At 38.2% G+C, this 16,536-nt stretch overlaps 4 protein-coding genes across 5 annotated transcripts; 1 reads left to right on the forward strand and 3 right to left on the reverse strand.

Annotated features, from left to right (window-relative positions):
• Positions 1–448: 448 nt before the first annotated feature.
• On the forward strand, positions 449–2,198 carry LOC140787749 (uncharacterized). Its single transcript, XM_073136843.1, has 2 exons — positions 449–793; positions 1,668–2,198. The coding sequence occupies exons 1-2, from the start codon at positions 529–531 to the stop codon at positions 2,000–2,002; spliced, it is 600 nt and encodes a 199-aa protein (XP_072992944.1). The 5' UTR covers positions 449–528; the 3' UTR covers positions 2,003–2,198.
• A 1,432-nt stretch (positions 2,199–3,630) lies between these two features.
• Positions 3,631–8,382, reverse strand: LOC140785540 (auxin response factor 17-like). 2 transcript variants are annotated; one of them, XR_012108476.1, is made up of 3 exons: positions 7,147–8,382; positions 4,571–5,262; positions 3,631–3,932 (listed from the first exon to the last, which is right to left on the reverse strand). XR_012108476.1 is itself a non-coding variant. In XM_073133418.1 (3 exons), the coding sequence occupies exons 1-2, from the start codon at positions 8,194–8,196 to the stop codon at positions 4,663–4,665; spliced, it is 1,650 nt and encodes a 549-aa protein (XP_072989519.1). In that variant the 5' UTR covers positions 8,197–8,381; the 3' UTR covers positions 3,631–3,932; positions 4,640–4,662. The 2 variants fall into 2 exon arrangements, 1 of the variants encoding a protein (XP_072989519.1); XM_073133418.1 differs by having other exon boundaries at positions 4,640–5,262; positions 7,147–8,381.
• A 1,938-nt stretch (positions 8,383–10,320) lies between these two features.
• LOC140787528 (V-type proton ATPase subunit c1) lies at positions 10,321–12,629 on the reverse strand. Its single transcript, XM_073136496.1, has 3 exons — positions 12,436–12,629; positions 12,080–12,365; positions 10,321–10,603 (listed from the first exon to the last, which is right to left on the reverse strand). The coding sequence occupies exons 1-3, from the start codon at positions 12,509–12,511 to the stop codon at positions 10,471–10,473; spliced, it is 495 nt and encodes a 164-aa protein (XP_072992597.1). The 5' UTR covers positions 12,512–12,629; the 3' UTR covers positions 10,321–10,470.
• Positions 12,630–13,598: 969 nt separating this feature from the next.
• Positions 13,599–15,952, reverse strand: LOC140787714 (BTB/POZ domain-containing protein At1g21780). Its single transcript, XM_073136803.1, has 4 exons — positions 15,750–15,952; positions 15,501–15,646; positions 14,577–14,692; positions 13,599–14,419 (listed from the first exon to the last, which is right to left on the reverse strand). The coding sequence occupies exons 1-4, from the start codon at positions 15,881–15,883 to the stop codon at positions 13,814–13,816; spliced, it is 1,002 nt and encodes a 333-aa protein (XP_072992904.1). The 5' UTR covers positions 15,884–15,952; the 3' UTR covers positions 13,599–13,813.
• Between the last annotated feature and the right edge of the window lie 584 nt (positions 15,953–16,536).

The raw sequence follows: 16,536 nt of genomic DNA on the forward strand, positions 1-16,536 counted from the left end.
CTGATGTTTGTGATCTTTAGTTTTCAAATCTCTTCTTGTTTTTCCTTTTCTTTTTTACACCCAAAGTAGGATCAGTTGAATACTAGTGCTGATCTAAGATAGGCCCACAAAGGCATGCTATCCTTTCCTTAGTTTCTTTTGCTTCATGATGCAATCTCAGATACTTCCATAACGAATTACTGCAAAGAAAAGAACAAAAGAAACAGTAAGATTAGGAGAGAGTAAATGTTCTGGCATTTAAGATTTGGGAATGTCCTCATGTGGACCATGCTCTATTAACTCGCAGTCATCTTTCACAAATAAAGCCTCCTTAATCTCTTGTAGTGCATGGCCTCACTTACTTTTTAGCTTCAACTTTCATCTCAAAAAGTGATCCCCTTTAAGAGTCAAAACCTACCCAACTTATCTATCTCTTTCTTATATTTGCCTCCTCCTCTTCTTTTCCACTTGCCAGATCTTCTCCTCTCTCTCTCTCTCTCTCTCTCTCTCTCTCTCTCTCTCCCCCCATTCCAACTTAGCTAGAGAGACATGAATGCCAATGGAGGAGATAACACAAGTTGCTACTTCCATCCAAATGAGGTGGTTGTAGGGGTATGTGCTCTTTGTTTGAAAGAGAGGCTTCTCATCTTGGCCTCCAAACAAGGCCAGCTCCCCTCAAACAACAACAGAAGGCAAAGGAATAGGAGCATCACCCTGTCCAGTGTTTTTGCTTTAGGCTCCTTTCTACGTCCTGAGCCGCGGCACCGGAGAGCTGGAGACGATTCCGACGAAGCCTCCGTCGCAAGCCTCGAAGGTAGATTCCTTAATTTCAACAATTTTTCTCCTCTTAGAAATAAAGTTTTGATTAGTTTGTCTTCTGTTTTATTGCTCAACAATGGGCTAGGCTGATCCATTGAAGCATAGCTACACACTATTTCATACTTAATATGCTTACAGTTAGCATTTCAGAATTTTAAAAAAAAAAAAAAAAAAACTCGATTTCAGCAACCATTAGAATTAACCAAGAGAGGTTTCATGCAATGGGAATTGTTAATTTTAGTTGTATTTAGCTTTGTCCCTTTTTCCAGTCTTTTTTTTTGCTTTAATTTTCTCTTTCAAACTACTTTGTTTGTAGTTTGTCACTGAAAAGTATAAAGTCATATGTCTGGTAGCAATTCTTTTTAAAAAAATTCTCTTGTAACCTAAAGAACAAAATAAAAGATCATGCTCAATGATTGCTGCAGTCTTAGATAGTTAGCTTGCTGGTCAATAATCGTACATCAGTGTCCTCTTCACTATTATCTCCAAATTTGGATTCTAGAGCAAAAAGAATTAAAAAAAGAGGTTCAGATTTGGATGGATAGAATAAGAGAGAGAGAAAAAAAATAATTTTCTCTCATCTTTTGTATAAGATATATAAGCGATAAAGAGAGAAAGAATGACTCTACTTTTAGAGAGAAAAAAAAATGATCACCAGAGACTATTTTTTGTTTCGGATATAATCTTCTTTAAAATTTTCAACCAAATAAGAAAAATTATTCTTCTCCTTTTATTTTATTTTTCTTTCTTTTCTATTCTATCCTTCCAAACATGAAGTAATTGTTCTTACTCAGTTTTTTAAATAGAAGAATTCCTATTAACACAATGGAAATGCAACATAACAAGCACTGTTTATATGATTTGCTTAGATTCCTTCATATCAATCAAGTTCGGCGACAATGGAGACGCACTGTGGGATAAGAACACCAAGAAGGCTACGTGCATCAAACCACCCAATAATGGAAAGGAGAGCAACAAAGTGAGGAGTGTTGTGGAACAAGGCAAGCACGGCGGCGGGCTGAGGTGGCGGAAGCAGATTGGCCAGTTGCTCCAGCTGGCAAGATGGAGCAGGTCCAACAAGGCAGCCACGTGCCATGCCGAGTTAGGGAGCAACGTGGAAGGAGCCAAAGGGAGGAGAGGTTGGATAAGAATGTTAACGAGGAGGAGGAGGAAGAGGAGGAGGACCACCACTACTGCAGATTGACATATAAAGACTTAAGATATTTCTCTATGCTTGATATGTTTCGACAGAGAGAGAAACTTTTGTGAAGATTAAATAGATTTAAGTTTTGACAAATTTGGGCTCCTCTTGTTTGTCATTGCAATGGAAACTTATAGATGGTTGTAAGTGTTTTGCTTATTTACTGCAGTATATATTTTAGCCTGTGTGTGGATGATCATGAGAGATGAGAACAGCTAGTTAGTTGTGGATTGTAAGAATTAATGGCAACTAAATAAAGCTAAATAGAGCATTGGAAGTTTTGCTAATCATGTTGAGGGTTAGTTAATCTCTAGTTCTCTACCATACTAGACTACTATTAAGGTAGTACAAGGCATGACTGGGATTTATAAAATGGATTTGACCACCTATTGGAATAAAGGCAGTCTTTCTCCTTTATAGGAAGGAGAGACTAGAGAGAGAGACGAGGGAACCCTCGTTAGGCCAATTTGACTAGCTTTTTTTTTTGTGTGTGGGTAAAAGCTATAGGCTTGACGTGTGAAAAGATGTAACCTTGGAAGGTCTTGATATAGTAGTTATGAGTATTATATATATCAAATCATAAATATCAATCCTCGTTGGGATAAGAAAAGGAAAATAGTCATATAGTATGAGGTGAACTTGTTTTAAATAACTAATTACTGTTGTTAGCTAGTATGAAAATTTGTAAATATAATCCTTGGAAAGAAAGGTACGAGTTTGTTTTAGAAAGAAGCGAATCTACTGCAAAACTCAGTGAAAGAACTTGGCAGTTGAGCAGTCCATCGAATCGAACTATCTGCTTCCCTTTAAAACGTCCTACAACAACATTATTACTAGAATCTATGTTCCTCTCTTTTGTTGTCGTGCGAGAGAATGGAGGCGACAAAGATTTCATTTCAGTCAAACGGTGCATGATGTGATGAGACATGGAATCTAACAAAGGGACAAAGAGATAAAGTTAAGTGCATACACGTGCATACTCACGCCCAATTTGATATTTGACCATGGCTCATGGCTTTTGAGTCCAATTGTTTTTTTTTTATTTATTTTTAACATTTCTACTTGTTTACTATGTAGTTATCCTATCCTATCTTGAGTGCATCATTGAATTTTTGTTTTTGTTTTCGAGTACTCACTAGTCTTCTTTGCTGGTCTCCTGGATTGGTGAATGGAGATAGTCGTACAGGAGAGAGCAATGATGCAGTCTGGTCTTCTTGGCAGTAGCAAGACACGGAGGGGCCCAATGATTAGATCAGAACTTTGAGGAGATCTACAACCAGATGCCAGTGTCGGTGGTGATGGAGAGTAGTTAATCATGCTAAGTGAATATTAGATTTCAATGTAATGTGGTAGATATATAATGTACATTCACACTTTGGGCTATATATACATATATATATATATAAATAGTGATTCTTGGATGGATCCAAGCCTTCTTATATTAGCTGAAAACAATAAGTTACATAGAATGGAAATACGATTGGAGACACAAGCACATTAATTGCTATGCTGATAAGAGTATAAAGGTAGCAAACTTACTTGGAATACAGCATGCCACCAAACTATTTACAAGCGAGGAGCCAGAAGATGATGAAATGATATTAAAACAGCAATGCAGAATACGAAGAAGATTGTCAAAGTAGATAGTGAGATATCCTTCAAAGAGAATAATATCCAAAATTATCAAGAAGCAATAAACCAAATGCTGAATGGAAACTACATAATAGAACCTAAAGAGAAATCACACTGCTAAACTAACGCATCAAAGAAGAACAAATCAAATGTCAGCTAAGCATGACAACAAGTTGCCCACTGAAGGAGTCAAGGGGAGTGGTCACAATCATTTTAAACCAGAGAGAAAATCAAGAACAGCACTTAAGAGGGAACCCCGAAATGAAAGAAGCAGCACACACATTGGCCCTGTCAAAGAAACCTGCAAAGAAAGATATCAAATCGTTCACTGGATTACAAAAAGAACTAGCACAGAGTAATTGATTTAATCAGTGAAAACACACCAAGTGCGTGATTCAAAACATCGAAGAGTCAACTAGCAGAAAAAATAAATCTTAACATTGACATCGATAGAGCAACCAATCAGACTAAAATTAGCAGCACAAGTCTAAAATCCTTGTCAAAAGACTCAGGAACTAAGACCATGTTTTACATCTCCAAATTTAGGTAACTGAGTCACTTTCATCCTAATACTATACCAGTCATCAGATATACAGAAACAATTAAGTGAACCATGCAAAGTTCAGCAACCAATCTGGAGTTCAAGCAAAATTAGCAAAGTTCGCCAAGGACTGGTATAAGATTTCACATTACCAATCTTTTAGGAGCTTGCTAAACAGGAACTTCACTTCTTTCCACTTCAAAAAGGGAAAAAAAATCCTTTTACTTGCAACATGGGCACAATTCTTAGAAGATGCAGATCTATGGGTCGAGCCTAAAGTAAGGTAACTGTATCAATTTGAACTGCAGGATGATATAGTGAATTTAAAATCTATGCATCCTATTCATTTAAGTACTTAAGCATAGAAAAAATATAATCAAATTTCCAGCTATTCATACCTATACAATGGAAATGCAATAATCACGAGCCAGAGAGAACAAGCTTCTATAGAAGTTCTTTGGCATTACCCATCATGGTGGCCATTAAGTAACTACTCTTCTGAAACAGAAGAATATTGTGAGAGGGCTTCCTCTTTGTTCTCTTCGGCATCATTCTTTTCATCACCAGACTTCCCTACTGTAATCAGCGTACCAAATAATCGAATACCCCCTTCTGGAGCTTTTAACGGCTCTGCATCAGAGCCCAAGATGCTCCCTTGGTTCGGTGAGCGTGAAACCTGTGACTGTCTTGCACTAGCAATATTCATGTTATTGGGCACATTATTCATGTTTTGGCCCATATCAGTACCATATCTACTATCAGAGAAAGCACGATTTGCATTCAACGGTAAAATGTTAGACAAACTAGGTCCACAGATGGATTCATGCCTGGCTCCCTGCATGCCAGCAGGAAATGTAGTGTAACTGCGAAGTTGAGAAGTTAGATCCCCCATGTTATTGTTACCTAATCCCCTCATATGGAAAACCATATTACCCTCTCCATCACCGAAAATCTGAGAACTCTCTGACATCCTGAGTTTCTTCAAGACAGGATATGGAGATTGCATCTGAGGGGTGGTTGTCAGCAATTCTACTTGCCAAGGGCTTACACTCCTGATATTTTGCAGAACATCTGGTTCATCCCACGTTACCTGATACCAAAGAAAAAAAGAATACAAGCCATATTCTTACAATAGAGTGTCCAAGGAATTAACTACCAGCATTGCATGTATAACTTCACAAGAAAGAAAAAAGATCAACATACAAGAGGTGAAAGAACCAAAAGCCAAGAATGCATATGAAAAAGAATATGTTGAAACAAAAGTTGTCACAAAGTTTCCAACTTTCAAGTCTAAACTATGATTAGTTAGAATAAAAAGATTCTTGCCTCCTATAGTGTGGCTACAGCTGAATGATAAACATTAAAGACTTCGTAAGTAGTGAGTCAGACTAAGCACTAGCCAGTAACTACCACAATACAAGCCATATTCTTACAATAGACTGTCCAAGGAATTAACTATCAGCATTGCACGTATAACTTCACAAGAAAGAAAAAAGATCAACATACAAACATGTGAAAGAACCAAAAGCTAAGAATGCATATGAAAATATGTTGAAACAAAAGTTGTTACAGAGTTTCCAATTTTCAAGTCTAAACTATGATTAGTTAGAATAAAAAGAATCTTGCCTCCTATAGTGTGGCTACAGCTGAATGATAAACATTAAAGACTTCGTAAGTAGTGAGTCAGACTAAGCACTAACTAGTGACCACCACAGAGCTTTTGGTGAAAATCCAAGTAAAGCATAAATCTTGGAAAATTGATCTTCAAATGTTTCACCAGTTGCGATCATTTTCCACTGGTCATCTAATTCATGGGCAGACCGAGACTATAATCATCTGAGACAGACATTAGCTAAGTCCTTTCTAGCCTACAAAATATGGAACTCACTTCAGCACGGGACTGAGTTGCAGCAGATGCCACATGGATGCCCAAGCAATAGTTAGCACTTCTTTCTTATCTGACTCCCAGGCCCCAGCACTCTATTTTTCACTATGTTGAGCAACCTTAGCTATGTCTAACTCTAAGTGGATTTTGGCACTCTACATAAAAGGGAATGATGTTTCTCACTCCTATACTAAATAACACTAAAAAAACAATGAGAGAGTCACAGAACATTTGCATGTTATATTCTTAGGCATCTTAATACGGGCTTCAAATGTGACGAATACATGCTTTCCGCTCACATAACACTAAAGGGAAATAAAAATCAACAATTTGATCAGTAAAGTCCCTATTCATGATCAGTTATAATACCCACAAGATGCTCACTAAAGCAGAAAAGAGTTGCAACTTTTCTCCCTTAAGAACGAAACATCAATTTGAGTTATCGGGATAAAAACTGAGACTAGAATAATAGAGACCAAGGTAGTGCCGTTTAGCATGTTGATGATTGAATAGATGACTAGTTGCTTAGTTTTAGTTATTATAAAGAACAGTAAAATTGGTGATCATGCCAACCTACAAGTTAATCCCAATCATTTAGGTTTCTCGTCACAAGGTAAAGTTTTAGCAAATAGTATGTTATCTTTACAGAACATGCTCCAATAATAAAAGTACCGAAGAAAGCATTTTCCAGAAAGGAACCCCATTATCCAGGACACATATTTTGAAGTTTAATTGGTAATTCTGATTGGGCCACTGAAATTATCCGAAATAGTAGAATAATTCTCATTGGGCCACTGAAATTTACCAAAATTGTAGAGAGATATACATGCATAAACCCTCCACCTTGACTTTAGACAGTCTATATATCATCAGAGAGGGAAAAAAATTATCCAACCAAGATAATTGCATAGATAATAATATTGGCGACCAAAAAGTGGTACTCAAGGTTACTAGAAAAAAATAAACCGTCGGAGACGAATTTGATGTTCTAGTCTCAGAAACAATAGAGGAAAATTTAACAGCAGAAGAGAAGAATCCAGCAGAGTTCAAGCAGAAAAGAAAGGCAAAAGACATGGCAAACTCAATTACCTGAAGCATACGCCATGGCGACCGGGCCCATGGGCCCGTCTCCCTGACAGTGACAGATGACACCGTCCCCTGAAACCATGTCATCCTGGACGAATCCTCTGTCTCCGTCGGCATCTTAATCCGCATCCCGGGCGTCCAGCGAACACTAGTCGCCGCCTCTACAACCTCCCTCGCCACCACAAAGTCTGCCGATCCGGATCTTGGGTAGTACATCACCTCGAAAGGGCGGCCCATTTCGGCCAACTTCACCGCCTCCACCACCGTCGAAGCCGGAACCCGGCCCCTGACATTTCTCGAGAACCCCTCCCCACTACCCGAACTGTCCTCCATCTTGCGGGGCAAATAATGAGCAGTGCTAAAGAAGCGCACGGTGCGGCGGATCCCGACGAAGAGCTCGCCGGCCTGGTTTTTCATGAACACGACGGAGTCCCCTGCGACGAGCTTCTTAAAGTTGACAAACTTGCTCCAGCCGGTGGTGAGAAGGTGGCGGCGCGGCGTGCCGCGATAGATGTGTCGAAAAATCCACCGGCCACCCTGGAGGTCGGAGACGATGATGTTCTGCACCGGGGGATCGTCAGTCATGTTGAGCGCCGGGAAGATAGAGTCCGCGCAAAACCTCGGCACTGAGAAGCCCCCGCCATTGTTCGCATCGCTCGGGGTAAGGATCTTGGCGAACGAAACGACTCCTCCGTCACCGTCACCGTCACCGCCACCGTCACCGCCACCGCCGTCAGATCCTTCCGCCGCTGCCGGAGCCAGCGGAGGATGTCGTAAAAGCCCCGGATCCAGGCGGATCTTGCAGAAGACCTCTTCGGTATCGGGGTTAGCAAGGTATCGCACATCGATGACGCGGCATGGGACTGCAGGATTGCCGCCGGCGGAGAAGTCAGGCGGCTTGGAGCACTGTTCCGCGTGGCCCTCGGGGAAGTAGACTACGGCGGATCCAACCGGAGGAACCCAAGCCGACAGTCCGGCACAGGCCCTCCAAACGTGCGGATCGACTGATCTAGGCTCTTTTGCCGGCCCCGGCAACTGCGCCATCGGCGCCATGGATAGGGTTCCAGCGAGGTCCAACACGTAAGAGAAGAAGAAAGGTATAAACCCTAAAATCACTAGAGTTACCGCCTTCCCCTCTCCCTCCGATTCCTCTCTCCGTGCGGCAGCGGGACGGTGATCGGGCTCCAAGTATTTATAGAGGCGTAGATGAGAGAGAGAGAGTGAAGCAAAGAAGTGCCGTTCTCAGGTCGGGCAACGGCACAGAAACATTAGGAAACGCTGCCCCTAATCTTGTCAGCTAATTACAAGAAAGCCCCCAGACGGGATCATTTGAACAGAGCTGTTCACGGGTTCTGTTACGGTGTTTGTTTCCCCTTGTACCAAAATTACCCCTCTCCGAACTCGTAAAATCGACCGGCTCCATTCCCCCCCCTTCAAACATATAGATGATTATTTGGCCCTCGAATGACCCATTAATTACATAATATGCCACTAGAATCCCAAATCGCGTTTGTTATTTTTCTCTTTTAAGACGCAACTGCCCTTCAAGATTCGGCGCGAGCTACCCGACTAATTACGTGGCCGGTTCTTGTCGTGGGCCCCGCCGGTTAAGGTACTCTATTTGTGGGGTCACTTGTATTGGTCCTCGTGTGGGTCATTTAATATGTCTAATAAGTACAAAACCGATAAAGATACCCCTTCTTTTCTCTCCCACCTGCTTTAAAAATGCATGGAGGGCAGTCAGACGAGGCGTGCGTTGGAGTAATTGTTTCCGTCGGTTTATCAAGTCGGCAAAGACGAGGTTGTTTTATCCTACCCGTGAATGGCGGTTATTCTGGTGTGTTGGATAAGTGTTCGTGTGCTGCATCTGCCGTCCAATTGTCTCGATTAATACATCAGCGCCGTCCATTTGTTATTAGACGAGTGTTACCGTAATAAAAAATATATATATATTTTGCTACTAATCCGGGTTTCTGATAAGGATAAGACTTTAAAAGAATTTGAAAACATTTAGTCGTTATTTCCTAATTTGATGCAAAATCCAAATAACAAAATCGATATATTGTTATATTTGTTGCTGTCGTTATATTTGTTGGGCCAGATAGATAATAAAATATCAAAAGTCAAGAGTTAGACCGTGGTCTTATCAAGCGGTCAAATTTGCCTATTAGCATAAAAATTATTGGTGTTCCCTTAGTCAACTGTTACTTTTCCAATGTAAATGCTTCTAATTTTGTCCACCATAATTAATGTTGACTTTCAAAGAGTAACTCAGAAGTTCTAAGGAAAAGTTAGTGCCGCGTCATTGTAGCATCACTAATCTAATTAGAATGTGCATATCCTAGTTCAAACATAAATACTAGTTTATAATGTTAGCTTTTAAAAATAAAATAACTTTTAAAATATGAGAAGAGTTAGTGGCACATCATTATTATTGCATCACTAACCTATTTATCTAACAGGTTGGAACATGGGTTCTTCTAATCTATTTTTTTTAATGCTTTTAAGTTTATCAAACATAAATGCCAATTTATAATACTCGAAAATTTAAAAAAAAAATCTGAAAAGAGGTAAAAAAAAAACACATCACTATTACGTCACTCGTTTATAAATTTAATTAGATGTTGGAACATGTTTGCTCGAATCCAAATTTTCAAAATGCTTTTAATTTATCAAATATAAATATTAGTGCCTAATGAGTGCGGTTTAATTTATTTGCTTATTTGGAAATTGGAACATGTTTGTTCCAATCCAAAATTCTTTAAAGAGGTTTTATTGAAGTAAACAAAGTGATAAAGATTTAATACCCTAGCGAGCTTTACTACAAAGACAAGGGACGTGCTAAGATGGATTCTAGCGAGCTTCGTTACGTAGGCAAGGATTTATACAAAAGTGATATTAAAATAATTTATTATGACAAAATGATATTAAAAAGTGAGATGAAATCACTTATAATTTTGTTATGACAAATGCTATCATTCTTCGATCTTCCTAAATTATTTATAAACTCCGCCTTCTATGCACCGAAGTGGACGGACGGGCTATAAATTATATATATAATCATAGTGGGCAAATCAATGCAATTTTTTTTTTTCTCTTAATTTCCCACTCGAAGAGTAGCCATGAGTTAAGCATGAGAATATAGCAAGTTCAAATTACAAGATGAAGATGTCATAATAAAGAAAAGATTTAACTAATTTTTAAGACTGCCCATGGAAAATTCTCAGAAGAAACACAGCATAATCACATCAACTAATAGAAATTCTTTTATCCAAGTTTTTAAGATGAATAGTAGAGCACACAAGGGAGACATGAGGCAACAAGGTCTTAGTCAGCCCTGGATTGACCAGCACGAGATGAAAGGATGATGCCAACAATGAGGCCGTAGAGGGCAAGAGCTTCCGCGAAAATGAGAATGAGAATCATTCCAACGAAAAGCTTTGGCTGTTGAGCATTGGCCCTGAAACAAATCAACAAAAAAAGCCACAAAATATGGCACAAGTTACTCTAATATGAAAATTGATGCTGGATAGCAAAATATATTTCTACATGAATCTGAATCAAAATTATAGCAGGGCAATAACAATCAGAAAATAAGCATGAAATGAACACACAAGGATGGTGAATAGATCCTTTAGCATGGTGAGTTATTATGAAACAACGTTAGATCCAAGAGAGCACACATTTAACTTTAGGTTCTATCATAAAACATACAGAAATCTAGTGACCAAGCATGATGGATGAATATAGAACTATATATAACTTACAAGATAAAAAATTAATTAACGCAAGAGTATAATCAGTTTTTCTTTCTGGTTTCAAGTTTCAACAACTAGAATGAAAGCAAAGCAATTTGACAATTAAAAATTAATGCAGTAAACATCATCTGACATGGATTCTGATTGTGGAACCTGAGTAATCCAAGGAAAAGATCAACACATCCTGAATGCTACCATAATGATTTCATCATGATATCTAGTTGCACGAAATATTCGAGGTGGTTCTAACAGTTATATTGCATGTTGTAAGTTATGCAAGCTAGGATGAGAACTCCCAAAACCCTCCTGAGTCACAATAGGGAAGTTCAAGATCCTAATCTCTTGCAATTGAGGCTTTCAATGTATACACTCAAGTTGAAAGAAGAGCCGAGTCTTACAGCCCCACGGATTCTTAAGAAAAATCTTTGCTAAGAAGAGTTTCTTCCTAAATTTAATAAGCTGCCACAAGCCAGCATCCTCATTAGTCAGAAGAATGATTGTATAAGTGAAAGCTTTCCAATCAGGATCAGCTCAACAGGAGATAATGAAACAGATTATTTTGGATCAAGCAAAAAGATATTTCACAAGAAGGAAAGAGAATAAATCTCTGAAGTAGAAGATAAAACAGTAATTGATTGTAAAAGGAACCAAGAGATCATAAGAATGTTCAGAGAGATACTAAGAAAATCCAGATATACGAAGAGCAAGGGAAAAGAGAAAAACAAGGAGAGACGTGATTATATGATATACGAAGAGCAAGGGAAAAGAGAAAAACAAGGAGAGACGTGATTATATAGTTTTGTTTTCTTCCTTTTATTCTCTTTTATCCATGAATTGTCTCCCTCTTTTGCTGCATAGTGATAAATTAAAAGGTACAAAGGTTTAATTTGGTCAACAAATGCAACTCTCTTTCACTCTTAATTATGCGGCGTAATACCATCACCCTTTCCAGAGGACTAAAAAGTGGACATCAAAGGGATCCATTGTACTAGTCCAAGCTATTAGAGTAACTTAATACGAGCATTTCATTATAGCACATAAATTGTGACCACACTAAACAATCCTTATTTCGGCAAATATACCTTTCATCCAATCAAAAGAATATTTCCGATCCAGAATTGATCAATTTGCAGACAATTAGATCCACTGAGTTGAACAAAATCTAAAAGAAAAATTACCGAACGCCAGCATCTCCGACGATTCCGATCGCCATTCCCGCAGATAACCCTGCAAGACCACAGGCAAGCCCCGACGAGAGGTGCGCGTAGCCATCGAAGAGGTAGTACGACTTCGCCTTGGGGTTAATCCCGGTGCTAATGATCACAGCTATGATCAAACCGTAGATCCCGAGGACTCCGGCCATGACGACGGGCACGATCGACTTCATCACGAGCTCCGGCCGCATCACGCCCATCGAGGCAACCCCGACCCCGCTTTTCGCCGTGCCGTAGGCCGCGCCCATGCCTGGAAGCATTCAAGAAATCGACGTGAAACGACACCCTAAGATTCGGGGGAGAGAATAAGAGGTAGTTACAGGAGAAAACGAGGGCGGCCGCGGCGCCGAGGAAGCCGAAGAAGGGGGCAGTCTCGTCGCCGCTAAAGGTCGACATGGTCGCCGGGAGTTGGAGAGATAGATGTGAAAACCCTAGTTTTGGAGTTGTTTGAGGATGGGAGGGAGGATGATAGAGTTGGACTGTGGAGGAATGGAGAAGAATGTGGTAGCATATGCTAATCGGAGGAAAGTTTTGATCAGTATTCGGTAACATTATCCGATATTCGAAAATGAAGATTCTTTTTTTTTTTTTTTGGGCTTTACAAAAATAAGAATTTTATAAATTACTTTCACTAATTTATATTCATACTCGTTTTTGAGATTTTGTAATTTAAATATTTTTTTCTATAACTACAAAATATTTTTATTATAATATACTAAATATTTTATAAAATATTTAAATTACTCTTATCTCCGTCCTTTTATTTTTTTTCCATCTCCGTGGGATTAGTAGAAATGTAGGAGGAAGTTATTTTATTAATTTAATTAATATCAGTTAGTTAAAATAACGTTAACATATTAAATAAATTTTTTAAAATAATTTTTGAATTATAAAATCTTAAGATGTGAATTACAAAATATATAAAATATAACTTGTAAAATTTTCAAAAAAAAAGCACTTTAATTTACATGGTTGCTTCTATAAAGGTAGTATATGTTGTATGTATATTATTTAAAAACATATGTTGTCTATTCGGTTATTTCTTAAGTTAAATCTTAATAACTTACTAGAAGAAAAGTAATTAACTCCAAGGGATATCTATCCAAGAAAAAAAAAATTATATATATATACAAGGACTCTATAGCATGAAGGGTATATATATAAATATTAATTTTAAAAGAGATATTTTAAAGGATATGTATGCAAAAAAGAAAACCCAAAGAAAGGGAAAAACTTTCTTAGTTATTATTTTTTTACTTACTTATTATTAGTAATATTATTGTATTTGCAACTAACCTTTAGGCATATAATTGATGAACCAGAGGTTTGTCCAAATAGGCATAGAGTATAAATTCCCCATAATAACAGATGAATAGTGACAGTCCTTATAGTATGTTATTTTGGAACCCTTCGGCATATGAAGAACAAAACTGTCACTTGACCAGTGATGCTTCACATTTAAGAACAATAGCATAACTATAGCTTTACATGAACACAGATCATTAAGAACGAGGCAATTTACATGCTGGAAGTAGAGAAAGCTCAAAATATTGTATCAAGCTCACGCTCAATTCTAAATTTTCTCAAGACTTTCCAAATGTCAAACCATGGAGATAATGATATTGAAATTTACACCATTAATTCACCATGGAGATAATGATATCGAAATTTACACCATTAATTCACCATGGAGAAACATCATATAGGCTTCCAAACAGTAAGGATCTCTTGGAACATCTCCAACGTCAGCTCTCTATCAGCATGAAGGAAGAAGCTATTCACCTCATCTCTGACATCATAGATCTTCCCGAAATCAAACAAGTATGTAAGGCAACCCTTCTTCAACTTGTTAAGCTGATAGAGCCATGCTTCCTGAAGCCTTTCAAGAACATTACTGGAATTTATATCCTCCAAGAGGCTCTCCTCGCAGCAATCCCTCAGGTCGGCGATGTCGTACTTGTTTGCTGCCCCAAGCAGCGAAAGGCGATGCTTCCAGAAGTCTTCTTGCTTAATGTTTCCATAAATGTAACTGAAAAGAGCAGAGCAAGATTCGAGTGTCATGTCCTCTATATTTATTGTAGAAGACTCTTTTTCTTTGAGATCATGCAGGAACATGCTCTCAAACACAGGAGAGCTGGCGGCAAGGATGGCTTTGTGTGCCTTCAGAACACCATCAGCAGTATTGATAGTCACATCAGCATGAATGCCCTCTGTGAGCATTCGAGAGATGCAACGCAGAGTGCTTTCGGTCGCAAGAGACTGCAACATTCCTTCATTAGGCCATATCGAACAGGCTTCTCCACCCTGCAATTACTTTTGGCAAATAACAATCAGCCCAAAGAAAAGACTAGTCTTTAAAAATGTAGAATCATTCTAAGTATGGAGGGCATATACGACGTCATGAGAGTAGCGACACATCAAAGCTGCAGTAATTAGAGGCATTAAAACGAAAAATACTTGCATTGTAAGAGGATATCTTCAAGTCCAGAAACTCTACGTCGACAACAAAACGACCATAAAAGGTACAATCGATTGGCCAAACAAAGTCTTCACTTGTACGAAGCAGTCTGTCATGAACTGCAAATCAACAAACTAGCCAGTCAGATAAATAATCATGAATAAGCTCATATCTCTATTGCTGATCTGCAAATATAATAACCGAGTAAACCAAACAATCAAAGAAAAAAAATACAGTTGAATGACAACTCTCAATCCCTAAATTTAAATACGAAAGATGTACAATATTCCAATCATATATCCTATTTACATGGATGCAGCATAAACAAGAGATACAAGAATGTAGCCAACATGATTCTGAGGCAATAGAGACAAACATTCATTGATGTTATTAAACGTTCCAGTATCTCCCTGCACAGTGTCCATAGATCCTCTAATTAAAATTAATCTAAGATATACATTGATTAAACCTATATATATATATATCCATGCGATATCAAATCAACAACTACCTACTACTAGTGGTAATCTTTGATGTCTAGGGTAATACCATAGTGGTTGCGGTGGATGTATATGTTATGTTTTGTGTCTACTATACTTGTATATGCAACTGTGGGTATTAGTTTCATAATGAAACAGAGCCATTCTTGGCTTTTCTTAAAAAGAAAAGAAAAAAATACTACCTACTACTACAACAGGCTCTTCTGATCCCACACATATTTCACCATTCCACTTCCTGCAGGAAAAACGCGACGACTCACAACACCATTGCATTCTGAATTCTAATCCAATTTTTTAACATAAATTCTACAATACACAGGCAAAACAACCCAATCTTTTAACCAAATAACTACATAACAAGATCAAGAATCAAACCAATCCACTAAACCAACCTAAGAAATAAGCCAATCATTACAAGAAACAATACCTGGGGAGATATAAGGGCGGCGGCCAGGGCCAAGATTAGAGACCCGAAGCACAAATCGAGCAATTGGCGGCTGCTCCTTCGAAAGCCGACAGGGCTCCGGGAAGAGTCGGATGTACATGTACCGATTCTTCTCAACCGATAGATACCTAAACCAATCCATGGCAATTTGATACCCCACCCGAAAAGAAGAAAAAAAAAGGTTTTAAACAAAAAAAAGTGATTCAGAAAGATGGAATTTTTACGACTTACCAGTTCCAAATTCCAACCTTAAAGGCATCGGATCGACGATAAGAGCAGGGCCCAAAGCTCTCGATCCTCCATTGAGCCAATCTCGAGATCGTTTCCACCTTCGAGTCCCCGGCGTTTCCCGCTCCGGAGCTCATCTCTCTCTCTCTCGTCGGCTAAGGGCTTAAAAGAGTAAAGATTGGAGCAGAAAGGAGCCTTTCCACTACTAAACACTTGGAGGTGGACTTCAATAGTCGTGCTGGACCACACTCTTACAATGAACAGCAAATAGGATTCTTATGGGTATACCGTAATCACACGTGGCCGTTTACTTGGTTGTTAAGCATGCTGAGATATAGTTAGGGGCCCTAACCAATGGACTTTAGTGGGCGGTGGCAAAAAAAATTTTGAAATTGAATTCAAACTTCAAATCGGCTGTGGGATAAGAAGAAAAACAAAAAATAAAGATAAGAATAAAGTAGAGATTTATCATGCGATAAACGATAAAAATATGTTATTATGTTGTGATAATTAGGATGAGAAATAAGAATGGTCAAATTAATTTTATTTCCTTTTTCTTAGTTTAATATATTTATAATTTTATTTTACGTATAGAAAATTATTATATTATTTATCTTTTACTCAGTAATTAGTTTCAGAATTCATGCGTAAAAATGATTTGATTGAATTACTCTAATTCACATATTTTTACATATATCACCATTAATATATATAATTTAGATAAAGGTATGAAATTAAGCATTTTCACTGGTTGCATCATAGAATATTAGCAAGTAAATTAGCATGGATT

Source organism: Typha latifolia, chromosome 4, assembly GCF_019914945.1.
Source record: "Typha latifolia isolate L0001 chromosome 4, TyphaL0001v2, whole genome shotgun sequence".
Classification (NCBI taxonomy): Eukaryota; Viridiplantae; Streptophyta; class Magnoliopsida; order Poales; family Typhaceae; genus Typha; species Typha latifolia.

What these genes read in the sequence shown, in the direction of transcription:
- LOC140787749 (XM_073136843.1), top strand. Translation starts at nt 529, where the DNA reads ATGAATGCCAATGGAGGAGATAACACAAGTTGCTACTTCCATCCAAAT. An exon ending in CTCCGTCGCAAGCCTCGAAG is followed by an intron (nt 794 to 1,667) that starts GTAGATTCCTTA and finishes TGATTTGCTTAG; the next exon opens with ATTCCTTCATATCAATCAAG.
- LOC140785540 (XM_073133418.1), bottom strand. Translation starts at nt 8,196, where the DNA reads ATGGCGCCGATGGCGCAGTTGCCGGGGCCGGCAAAAGAGCCTAGATCA. An exon ending in CGCCATGGCGTATGCTTCAG is followed by an intron (nt 5,263 to 7,146) that starts GTAATTGAGTTT and finishes CTTTGGTATCAG; the next exon opens with GTAACGTGGGATGAACCAGA.
- LOC140787528 (XM_073136496.1), bottom strand. Translation starts at nt 12,511, where the DNA reads ATGTCGACCTTTAGCGGCGACGAGACTGCCCCCTTCTTCGGCTTCCTC. An exon ending in GGCCGCCCTCGTTTTCTCCT is followed by an intron (nt 12,366 to 12,435) that starts GTAACTACCTCT and finishes GAATGCTTCCAG; the next exon opens with GCATGGGCGCGGCCTACGGC. An exon ending in GTCGGAGATGCTGGCGTTCG is followed by an intron (nt 10,604 to 12,079) that starts GTAATTTTTCTT and finishes GATTTGTTTCAG; the next exon opens with GGCCAATGCTCAACAGCCAA.
- LOC140787714 (XM_073136803.1), bottom strand. Translation starts at nt 15,883, where the DNA reads ATGAGCTCCGGAGCGGGAAACGCCGGGGACTCGAAGGTGGAAACGATC. An exon ending in AAGGTTGGAATTTGGAACTG is followed by an intron (nt 15,647 to 15,749) that starts GTAAGTCGTAAA and finishes GGATTGGTTTAG; the next exon opens with GTATCTATCGGTTGAGAAGA. An exon ending in TGAAGATATCCTCTTACAAT is followed by an intron (nt 14,420 to 14,576) that starts GCAAGTATTTTT and finishes AAGTAATTGCAG; the next exon opens with GGTGGAGAAGCCTGTTCGAT.